Raw genomic sequence first — 12,227 nt, 5'->3', positions numbered from 1 at the left:
TCTGTATACAGAACTGAACTGATGGTCTGTTTCTGCTCGTGTTATTTTGAATTAAAGAAGTACATCTTAGTGAGATGTATGCCAACCATCAAAGCACCAATTCCTTCAGAATTTCCTCTCAAAATTGATACAGCTGCAAAAACAATCCATCTTTTAAAATCTATTCTTAAGATCCAAGAGGAAGAAAAGCATTCCGCAATTCTTAACTCTGAACTTGGGCAAAAACTGGATTAGCTCTTGTTGCCTCCCTCTGTACGATGGATGCATGCTTGCAAATATGCAGGCAGTACTGAAGTTCATGTTCTTATTTACAAAGACTCCACAGACTATATTTATTGATTTAGTTCTTGTGGGGTTTTTTTTGTTGTATTTGTTACACCAAAACAAAGGACTCCTTACTTTCTTAAGAGACAGCTTCAGCTGAAATAGAAGAAAATAGAATGAAATAGAAGAATAGAGAACAAGGCATTAGTAACTGTCATTTTGTCTGCTCTTTCTGTTGTTAACCATCTTTCAATATCATGTACCAACTAAATTAGGGTTCTTTGCTTCAACAGAAAAAATGTGAACGTTACTGGCCATTGTATGGAGAAGCAGCAGTAACTTTTGGACCATTTTGTGTTTCATGTGTAAGTATTAAGCTTTATAAAAGAGTTTTGCTCCATTAGCTTATAGTAGGTACCCAACTCGTGTCAGGCCTTGTGTTATGGAAGAAACATTCAATTGTTCAATATCAAATTTTACTGAAGACACAAAAGAAAATGATGGAGGGTGGTATGTGCATGGAAGTCTTGCAGGATTTTTGAATTCATTGTGATTTTTTTTAAGCGGGGGTCATGTGCATTGGATTTGTTTCTTGTTGTGCCATTTCTTTAACTTTACATCACGTAGTTTTGAATGTCTGTAGCTGATCAAGAATGTAGATAATATTCAAGTAGCTGTTTCTTTACATTATCGCTTATGCTTTCTAGATCTGTAAGAGGAATAAAAGTAACACTGCATTGGTTTACTTTTTTTGAGGAACATGAAGTTAGGTATCATAAATAAAGTAGATACTAGACTTTTTCTTCTCTTCTCCTGACAGTATCTTTAGCTTTATAGTGGTAACCTGGCTTGTATCAGAAATAGTGCTAGCAGCAGGAGCAGGGAGTTTATCGTTACTCTGTACTCAGCACGGTGAGGCCACACCTTGAGTGCTGTGTTCGGTTTTGGGCTCCTCATGGCAAGAAAGACACTGAGGCCCTGGGGTGTGCCAGAGAAGGGCAAGAAAGCAGCTGGTGGGGGGTATGGAGCACAAGTCTCATGAAGAGCAGCTGAAAGAACTGAAGTTTAGTCTGGAAAAGAGAAGGCTCAGGGGAGACCTTATGGCTTTTTACAACTGCCTGAAGACAGGTTGTGGCGAGGTGGTTTCCCACATAACTAGTGATAGGACTGGAGTGAATGGCCTCAAGTTGCACCAAGTGAGGATTAGACTGGACATTTAGAAAAATTTCTTCTCTGAAAGAGCGGTTACATGCTGGAACAGGCTGCCCAGGCAGGTTGTGGTGTCACTGTCACTGGTGGTGTTCAAGAAATGTTGATATGTGGTACTAGGAGACATGGGTTAGTGGAGAGAGAGTGGTGAGGTGCTGGCACAGGCTGCCCACAGAGAAGTTGTGGATGCCCCGTCCCTGGAGGTATTCAAGGCCAGATTGGATGGGGACCTGGGCAGCCTGGTCTGGTATTAAATGGGGAGGTTGGTGGCCCTGCATGTGGCAGGGGGATTGGAGATTCATGATCCTTGAGGTCCCTTCCAATGCTGGCCATTCTGTGATTCTCTGATTCTGTGATTCTGTCTTTTCTAACCTTGGTGATCCTGTGGTTCTATGATTGTGAGGTATTCAGGGTGTGAGTAAGAATGAGGTATGCAGGAGCATAACCACAGAAATAATTATAGGATTGTAAGATTGGTGTTTCCTGGGTGGAAAGTAGTACCTGGTTGCCTTTGTACACATCTGGTGATGTATCTTTGTTTCTTCCATAAATTGAGGCCTGTATATTGTACTTACTGACAGTTTCAGGTGCAAGTTATTCACTTGGAAAACCCCAGTTTTTATTTTAAGTGAAAGCAAAATCTTTCAGAAGTATATTGTTTGCAGCAAGATATGTTGCCTTTGGTTTAGAATCAACATTTTAATTGTCCATCTTTGGAAAAATAACAGATATGAGAACTGTAAATTAAAAAATGAAAACAAACACTGAGTTTGGATTTCAGTTATGTCCTGTATGTGTTCTAGTTACATGTGTTTGTTTCTTTTTTCAATTCATTACTGTTTTATCTTCTTTAGGAAGCTGAGCAAGCAAGAACAGATTACTTCATTAGAACGTTATTACTTGAATTTCAGAATGTAAGTACGTGAGGAATTCTGGTCTTATCTGTGACTTAATGGTTGCCTAGAAAGTTCTCTGCAGTGATACAGCGAATGGAGCTGAAGAAAATGTCTTCCCTTTTATTAGGTGATGATTCTGTATGTATGTAAATTGTCAAATGTAGAAGTGATGTTAAAAACTACAGTACATAAGAAAAGAGTAGTGAAACTACATTTCTTTTTGGTTGGACAAAGGCATGTGGTCTTTATTATCGTGCATTAACAGCTGGAAAGCTGCTGTGAACCTAGAAATATTTTATTCTTTACCCAAACTGAAAACCTGATCACAGGCTGAATCAAACTCGTCAAAAGAGACTGCTTCCTTTTAGCCTTTTTTTTGGGCTGAGTGTAAGTACTTGTTAGAATTCATTCCATAATTTTTAATCAAGAGGGGCTTTGCAATGCTAAGGGATATTTCTTATGCCCATTAATACACTTGTCTTGCTAAATAAAGCAAGAGTGACAATATCATGATTTTTTTTTTTCAAGATTTCTATTTGTAGCTTTGGGGGAAAAAACGTTTTTAGCATTTAAAATGGTAATATTTGTGAAAAATGTGGTATATTCTTGCTGAAGTTGTGTTGTCTTTTTGGTTGGTGAAAGTCTGCAAGGGGAAACATGGGAGAAATGTGTGTGATTATATAGAAGGATAAAGTAGAAATGTACTTTTAAAAGAGAGCTAAGATGAATTTTTGAAGAGTTATCTTAGTGTTCACGAATATGTCTGGTAACTCAATTCGTATACGGTATTTGTTGGCAGTTAAGTAAGATTACAATCTGTCTGACTGTGGAAAAAATAGTTAATTTATCTTGGTTAAAGTCTTTAGTCCCAAGGAGCTGCTGTAAAGCATGAAATCTGCTTTGTAAACTGAGTATCAGAAGTGTTGATTGTAAGAAGGAACTGTAACCCGTTCAATGAAATAAGAACACTTGTATTTTCATGTAAAGGCCAAGAGTGAATGAACTTAAATTCGAAATTTGAGGTGAACTATTTTTCCTGAAAGGAATTCAGTAAACAAAAAAATAAACGTGTAACACTCCTGCAAAAACAGGAAGGTTGACAGTCTCTTTTAACGAATGCTTGCCATCCTTTTTGGCATGATAAATTAAGAAATAATCTATTGCAACATAACTCATGTTTATTTTCTGTATTCCATTTCAATAACTGATATCACAGCAGTTGTCAAAGCCGCTTATTAATGCGGTGCCGTTTGAGGGGTGATTTGTGTTTGCTGTGGCTTCCTAGGTGTTGGCAGCAAGACGTGTGCAATTCATTTCTGTTCGTGTTTTCTGAATGCTCACAGCTGACCATCCTATGAATTTTTTGATATGGCAGCAATTAACTGCATAACAGTAACTGGTTTTTGCAGCGTTTACTGGTATGGTGAATTAAAAACAAAACCGAAAAGATTAAAAACCCCAAGGCAGAATCAGGTATTTTTATTACCCAAACTTCGAGAAATGGTTACTTCAGAAACCATAAGGGGTTCCTTATTTGCTTGTCCATACCATACATGCAAATCATATTCAGTTGCTTGACTTCTGTATTTTTTTCAAGATTTCTTTGAGGTTTCATCCTCGTGATAATAAAAGATCTATGCTGTATATGTAAAACACATACTGACAGCGACTTACAGGCTTATCTTGAAGAATTCTAAATGTAGTCTTGGACCAAGGAGGTAAATCTGCTTTTGTGGCAGAAAGATCCTTCAACACACTTTCTAGAATGTTTTCTAGAATAAAGACAACTTTTGTCCCTTCTGTAGAATGTTCAGTGGGATATCATTCAAAATACTGTGGGGGAAATTAAGTCATGTGAATATGGGAAGTTATCCTAATTGCCGTGAGGAAAACTAGTTTGAAAGCTGAAAATTATTATGAACTAAATCAACGGGATTCTTAAAAAGTTACAATAAAGAGGACTATGAAGATTCCTTTTCATTTCTAATTTATATATAAAAAGCTTAGATTTAGAAATTATTTTTTCTGACTGTTCTGCCGATGTGGAAAAATGACTCTTTAAATGTAATTAAGTGGAAGTTCTTGATGGACCGTAAGTATTTGTCTTCCCTGCCAATGACATTGATTTCACATAATCAGTTGGATTTATTTTTGTTTTCTTACACTGGACATTCTTTTGCTACCTACAGTGTTTTCACAGATTTAATAAAAGGAACATTTCCGAAATAGTTGTTTCAGTTGGAAGACCATATAAATTTCCACGTTCAAAAGTCCACCAGATTGCTTCTCAGATAACTAAAAAGAAGATGGTATAGGTCCTTTAACCTGTAACCTCTAATAATGACAAAAATTTCATGCTCCTGCCTCTCCAGTTATTTTAAGTGCATGCTGAAATCGAGAGATGTGTCAACAGCATGGAGAGCTTCAGTACCAGTGGCTTTCCTGTGGGCAGTTTGGGTAATAGTGAAAGTGAGAATTTGAGCTGTTCTGTAAGGAATTCTGGTAGCTGAGCAATTGATGTGATTTAAAACCTGCTGTTTACCTACGTCCTATTGTGAAATGAGCAACTAGGATAAAAGTATACGACAGAGTTGCAAGTGTGAGCCATCTTGGATGTAGCCTGAATTATTCTAAGTTCCTCAATTTTTACCTGCATGCACACTTTATTTTGCAGTCTGTCAAAGCGACATGACAGAAAATTTCCAGTTATAGCAGCATGACTGGAAAAGGGGGTGGTTTCCTGATGGTCTTTGCTTTCCTTTCATCCTTTCAAAGTTGAAGACTGTAGGGATGGAGAATCTGCAAGATGGTGCAGCATTATGGGTCCTATATCCCATGTGTTCATGAGGTGTTTTCTTTACTCCTTCAGCAAACTGTCTTGCAATGTTTTCATCCATGCACCTGTAGTACTCAAACATTTCAGAATTTCCTGGGTTTTTTTTAGCTGCGTAAGTTGTAGGTGTTTTATATACTAAAATGGCTTTGATTGTCTGGGCTATTAAGGAGCTTCACTAAATAATTTATTTCACACAACCTCCTCAAATATGCATTGTAACTAACAACTTTCATTCCTCTCCCTTAGGAAACTCGTAGTGTCTATCAATTTCATTATGTTAACTGGCCTGACCACGATGTCCCGTCATCTTTTGATTCTATTCTGGACATGATCAGTTTGATGAGAGAATACCAGGAACATGAAGACGTACCAATCTGCATACACTGCAGGTATCAAGTACATTTAGTTTTAAAGTTTATATACGTTTTAGAAATTTAGACTTCTAGTATGGGATGGGCTAGTTTGATTCCAAATTGCAATTATTTTAGTTTATAAAAAGGAATATTTCCTCATGTCAAAACTTGGCTCAGGTTGATATAGTCCCCATATAGTGCACGTCACAGTAGAATTCTATTGCAGTTGAGAACATTATCCCCATGGCTCTTAAAGCATTCATCTCCTCTTTAGGACAAACTTCTGAAGATCTCTTGTTGTGGCTTAACCTGGCAGGTGGCTTCTTATCACACAGTTATTCACTCACTCCCCCTCTTCCCAGGGGGGTAGGAGAAAGAATCAGAAACAACAAAATAGGACACATGGGTTAAGATGAACTATTTACTAAGATAGAGAAAAGGAAAACAGATATGACAATATATATTGTATTATACATTTATTTATTTATTTGTTTGTTTGTTTGGCTATAAACATGATCATATATATATATATATCATATATCTATATCATATGTATATATTAAAAAAGCAAGTAATGCACAAGTAATTGTTTTCCACCCCCGGAGTGATGCCCAGCTAGCCCCCCAAGCTGCAGAAGAGGGTGCAATTAACTCCCTCCCTTCAAAACTCCTTCTGCTTAATGTCACGTGGTATAGAATAACTCTTTGGCCAGTTTAAGTCAGCTGTCCCAATTCTTTTCCCTCCCAGCTCCTTGAACCCTTTGCTGTGAATTGCCTTGGCTTAGCAGGCAACAACAAACATTAGTGTGTTATCAACATTGTTTACTGTGCTGCATGTAGGAAAATACTCAGTTTGTGTTAGTTAGCCGGGGAATTATGAATCCTCAGAGGCTTATTAATTTTGGGTGTTCTGTACAAGTGTTAGAGAACTCTTCCATCTTAAAGCAGCATGCAGATAACTTGCTTTTCTAAGCAATTAGGTCTAAACCTAAAAGGAACTTCTTTAGCATGGAGGTTAGTTTCACTTTGTTCTGTTTTTCTTGAGTGCCAGTACAACTTCACAACTATGTATTGATACATATTTATTGCAGTGTAACTCTATCTGGAAAACTAGGTGTTTATGCATTAGGAAGAATAACTGCTACAGGTCACTGTCACTTTTTTCAGCTTGTTTGCTAGTAACAAGCAGACAATACAGGTGTGCTGCTGAAGCAGAAAAATGCGGAAGCTCTTTAAATGTGTTCCATTCTTCTGCTTAGCATCTGTCATTAAACTTGGATAAAATCGCTGCTGTTGAAGCAGTGGTAACTAGGAGTAGTGCGAGGAAAGAGGCAACGAAAAAGTCAATATCAAAATGTCTTTCATGACTGCAGTTCTGGTCAGCCACAAGAAACTTGCATTGGAAGCTTTAATTTTGCTCTACTAAATTTGTTATTTGAAAATGTTATAGGTTTAAGCTTAAAATGATAACTGGGTAAATTAAATGTTTTTGGTTTTACATGGGTTCTGGAAATATGAAAATTGTAGTGCCTTTTCAACCATTTAAAACAGTTTCTAATGTACCTGTTTATGTTCAAAGTGCAGGGTGTGGAAGAACAGGAGCCATCTGTGCCATAGATTATACATGGAATTTGCTTAAAGCTGGGGTAAGGAACCTTATAAGAAAAAATTGTGGCGTTCCATCATTTCATAACAACAATTGATTGAGCTTCCAAATGTTCTGAAACTGTGAAATGTCTCTGTGTTCTAAAATTCTTACGACAGGTTGGACGTTTACCTTCATCACATTCATGGTGTGAACTTTCCTTTGACATCAAGTTTTTATTTTTTGGGGAAAAAAAAAAGCACTGAACTATATTCCTCATTTGGATATGTTTCAGTTTTAAGTGATTTTGAATGTTGTTTCCAGCATCTCTGATTTTGCAGCTTTTGAAGTCTTTATATTTAGATTGTACAGAGATAATGTCTTCTGGGGGTTTCTAGCTTGTGAAATGTTAATGTTCAGATGTTGTGTTAATGCTTCCACTGAATGTCTCATTTTCAGAAAGCTTTTAAATGCTCTCATCTGGTCCAAATGAAATGTTTAAAAACAAGTTCTGGAGAAGGATTGCTTTATAAAAGAATTTTGAGTAGTTACAAAGTCAAGAGAATTGATTGTTTGCACTTGCAGAAGTTAGGCATCCAAAAATATTGCTATTTTACAAGCAGTTACATCAATATAAATGACTTCCTTCTATATTTCAGAAAATACCTGAAGAGTTCAATGTATTTAATTTAATACAGGAAATGAGGACGCAAAGGCATTCTGCAGTGCAGACAAAGGTATAGTTTGTTTTACAATGCATCTTGTGATAATATACCACTCATTCTCTATAAATGTCTTTTGCACTAATTTTTATCTGATAAACTACTATAGGAGCAGTATGAACTTGTCCATCGAGCCATAGCACAACTGTTTGAAAAGCAACTGCAAAAATATGAGAGCTGTACGGACTGGAAGATTGCAGATGGAGTGGTATGTGCCTTTCCCATATGAGTTTTCATCAGTTGTAACTGTGATTGGGTTTTTGTTGTGAAGTCTTATTTTCAATTGTTCCTTCCTGTTAAGGAAGATGAATAACTTGGTTTGCTTGGTTTTTGCTGAGTAGGGAGTTATTCTGTACTTAGCTTACACTGAAATTTGATTGTAAGAATTTTTGATAAATAACAGAATAATTGCCACATACACCAAATGCCAACTGTGGTGGGAGAAGCAATAGAATTTTAGTATACATGAAATGCAAAACTTAGTTTGCACGTAAGTTTGTGTGTATGAACTCAGCTTAATTCATCCAATTTTATTCTCCCTCCCTCCCTGCCACCACTGGACCCAATTTTAAACCAGTAGATTTGCATTTATCTTACTACTGCACTTTGCTGCAAAAAATCTTTAATGTTAGGGATTTAGCATTTTTATATGGTTCTTTGTAGGAAGTCTAAGGCACTTTTCATTCCTGGATTTTTCTGTTAGTTCTCTTAAGACTCTGTCAATTCGTGCAATAGTTCTGAGGCTTGTAAGTCATCACTGAAATAACCTAATGGGCTAAGTACAATGTGGGTAGGACAGGTTGTTGTAAGTGAGTTGAGTTTGATATTCAGCATAATTGGAGTGGGAATTTTCATTTTACTTGTTATAAATAAATGTAGTAGCTTTTGGAATATGTAGATCGAATAGGTTTGTACAGAACAGATTCCTAATGACATTACTTTGTCTTTAAAAAAAAAAAAAAAAAAGAGGCATAAGAGTCTGCAGTATCTTCTGGCTATTTGACTTTGATCTGACCTGTATCTGCACTCTTCCTAGAATCAAAAATGTTTCATGTTATTGACATATATTCCTGAACATCTGTGGTCTGGAAGAAGTGCTGAATGAGGTGACATAGTTTTTTGATGCATGTCTTAGTGCCCTGGAATGCATGTTTACTTTGAGATGAAACTAAGCCTGCTGCAGAAAGTTTTCAAATCACTCTGTTAAATTGTAGTGGAATATGTTTACATTCTGTCCTAGATCTTAGTCTGCCTATCAGAATTGAACATTTATAATTTATAGCAATAGTGGGGCAAGTGAAAAGCATTAGAATGGGTATATAGGAATAAACTCATTAAGTTAATGGGTGGTTGGAAATGAGTAATAGGTGGAGGAGTTCTTGAATGTTTTGGTTGTGTCTTGTCTTCTGGCTTTGAGCATCTCTTAAACATGGACATGTTTTCTGTTACCAAGAAAGTACTTTGCTATGAAACAAAATTATTACTTTATACTTGTGGAAAGTATGGATACTATAGCAAGTGTAGAATCCTGCTTATGTGAGGGGTTTTAATTGTGTTCAGTGAAAACAATTCCAGATAAAAGAATGGCTCTACTTCTGATATAGTACTATTATAGGATGCTGAAATGTGTTCTTTTTTGCCCGCTTGTTATATTATGAATATTATATTCATAATATTATCTGAAGTTTTGGAGTACTCCATAAGGTTGACTTTGTAATTTTATTGTCCAATTGCTTTTCTTGAATTGAGGTACACTTTGTAAGCAGTCTGCCAGCAACATCACAGTAAAAAGTTTATCTGATTGGCAATGAGTAGCAGTATTCATGGAGATGTAACTTAGACACAATGCTGAACGTGTGTTCCTGTGAACTTGCCAACTCTGCCCTGCTGGAAACAATACTGTACAAAGTCAACAAAAATGCACTCAATGTTTAGAGTTCAGTTAGGTTGTATCTTAATTACTACGTTTTGAGAGAAGAATTCAAAGTCATGTAGAAAATGCATGTGTAGTAAAGTATAATGTAATTACTACATACTACTACACAGTTGTACTTACTGTGAATTCTTAGAACTGTAAATGTGTTTAAAATAATACGCAGTGTCTAAAGCACAAGTAAGTGAAAGAAAAGGTTTCTTTAAACACAGTACTTTCAACTGTCCCACTACTAGACAAATTCCAGAACAAAGGTGAAATAACGCTCGGAAGTAGGAATTTCACAACCAGGTAAGTGAGTGAGGTACTAAATTTGATGATCAGAACTATTTTTTTATTCCCTCCTTGAATAGTTGGACTCTTGATGTCTCAAACAGTCAACTGGGGGCTGAGTCTAAGACTTGATGACTTGGTTTGAAACATCAAGCTGAGTCTTAGACTCAACCTTCCTTCCACTGAAACTCTTGGTCATCCTGTTTGGAGTTGCCATCTCTGTTTTTTTTCTATTAAATCAAAAGATTACACTTGGTTTTAATTTTGGAAGTTATGCAGCAGGTGTGAGCTGATTTGTGTTGATCATTTGATAAGATATCAGAGCTTTGTCAAAATATTTTTGAGTTATTTGAGGGGCATCTCTGTGGGCTGAAGTGCATACCATGGTTGTCATGGAAAAATGAATCAGATGGATTTTCACGAAGTTGAATGTCTTGTATGTAGAAAAATCAAGATTGTTTAAGGGACGAAAAACCAATAAATATACAATTGTCTGCTGAGAAGTATTTCTTACTTTGTCACATCTTGACAGTAAGAACCATGCTACAGTACTGCAAGTCTTTGTGGTTTTCCCTTATCCACTTTATTAATAGAACTTTTTCTCCAAAGCATGACATCGTTAGTACTCTTAAGAATCGCTCACTCTTGTAGAAGTGGCACATTTGTTACTGTAGTTTGTGCTTCTAGAAGCTGTGGAAGAATCTGCTGCTGTAAGAAGAATGTGGATATTCAAAACATTAATGGTTTGACAACTAGGCCAAAAGTTTTAACCAGTGAAATTATCATCGCTGTTTTGCACCTTGGAGAGAGATTTTGGACCATTATAGCACTGTGAAGAAATCTTAGGTGTCTTGGGAGACATTTATCTTGCTGTCTATGATCAGAAAATTGTGTTCACTCTGAATCATTTGAGTGTATTATTTCAGTCTATTTCCTTTATCTGCTGATGCACTGTGGTTCTCAGGCAATAAGGACTAAAGGAATGCCTTGATTCCTTTTGAGGGAAACCATGGAATTACTTCTGGAAGAGTCTTTGCAGGATATCTTCTAGTAATTTCCTAGTAGAAAAAGCTTCTGGCTGACATGACGTTTTCTGTATGTTCTTCTAAAAGAAAATATTGCAGTTCCTGGGCAGATTCCTCAGTTGTAGGGGATGCCTTGGACGTCTCAGTCCAGAACTGCAATTCTCTAGTTAGTCATTTAGTGACAGCTCGGTTTCATACTTCGAGCACAGGAGGTTGCAGATGGTGAAAGAGACTTTCCCTTGGGAGATGATAGCAAAATGTAGGTCATCATACCAAGTTGAATTCAGAAACGGCATCTGCTATGAGAATTCCTTGTTTGTCTTCATTAGCAAAGGAACATGAGTTACTCTGCACGTATTGATACAGGCCATATAAACTCTGCTTCTTGTCCAGGTGATTGCCATGATTCTGATACAAGCCAGGATGCCATTGGCCTTTTTGGCCACTTGGGCACACTGCTGGCTTACGTTTGACCAACACTTCCAGGTCTGTTTCTTCCGCAGTCTTTCAGCCACTCTGCCCCAAGCCTGTAGCATTGCCTGGGGCTGTAGCTGAAGTGCAGTACCCAGCACTTGATCTTGCTGAACTTCATCCCACTGGCCTCGAGCTCATTGATCCAGACTGTCTAAATCCCTCTGTGGGGCCATCCTACCTCCAGGCTGATCAACACTTCCTTCCAACTTGGTGTTGACTGCAGATTTACTGTTTTAATGTGGGTGTACTCAATCCCCTTGTCCAGGTCATCAATAAAGATACTAAGCAGGACGGATCTCAGTTATCAACCCCTGGGGAATACTACTCATGATTGAAGTCCATTCACCACCATATTCACTTATATGTACAGAACTTTAGTATGCGTGTGTTGGAACACTTGAACTGTTCAGTATCTGAGGAATGTAGAGGGTAAACCTAGGAAAAGTTCCTATTCATTTTTTTATATGCATACTGTTACCCGTGTTTTCTTCCAATGAGAAGCTTGCCTAGATAGCATAGGTAAGAAAACTTTGTTCAATAAGAAAGCAGGTCATTTGCACTCTTACTAATCAATTAAAAAAATAAGTAATATAATTCTCTATGTTGGCCTTTATAAAGTATGTATGTTGTCCTGTTTTTTTCCTAAGCCGATACTTTT

General features: G+C 37.0%; 1 protein-coding gene across 1 annotated transcript in view; it reads left to right on the top strand.

The window, feature by feature from the left end:
• The window catches only part of PTPN12 (protein tyrosine phosphatase non-receptor type 12), a 69,430-nt gene that overhangs the window by 36,283 nt on the left and 20,920 nt on the right, over positions 1-12,227 (top strand). Inside the window, exons 6-11 of the mRNA XM_042872565.1 lie at positions 558-629; positions 2,328-2,387; positions 5,452-5,594; positions 7,137-7,203; positions 7,802-7,879; positions 7,974-8,072. Coding sequence (XP_042728499.1) covers positions 558-629; positions 2,328-2,387; positions 5,452-5,594; positions 7,137-7,203; positions 7,802-7,879; positions 7,974-8,072 — 519 coding nt within the window. The remainder of the gene's footprint in view (positions 1-557; positions 630-2,327; positions 2,388-5,451; positions 5,595-7,136; positions 7,204-7,801; positions 7,880-7,973; positions 8,073-12,227) is intronic.

Source organism: Lagopus leucura, unplaced genomic scaffold (assembly GCF_019238085.1).
Source record: "Lagopus leucura isolate 7727_CA_CO unplaced genomic scaffold, USGS_WTPT01 Super-Scaffold_100008, whole genome shotgun sequence".
Classification (NCBI taxonomy): Eukaryota; Metazoa; Chordata; class Aves; order Galliformes; family Phasianidae; genus Lagopus; species Lagopus leucura.
Note: the sequence above shows the minus strand (reverse complement) of the source record. Positions and strands in the feature narration are given on the sequence as shown.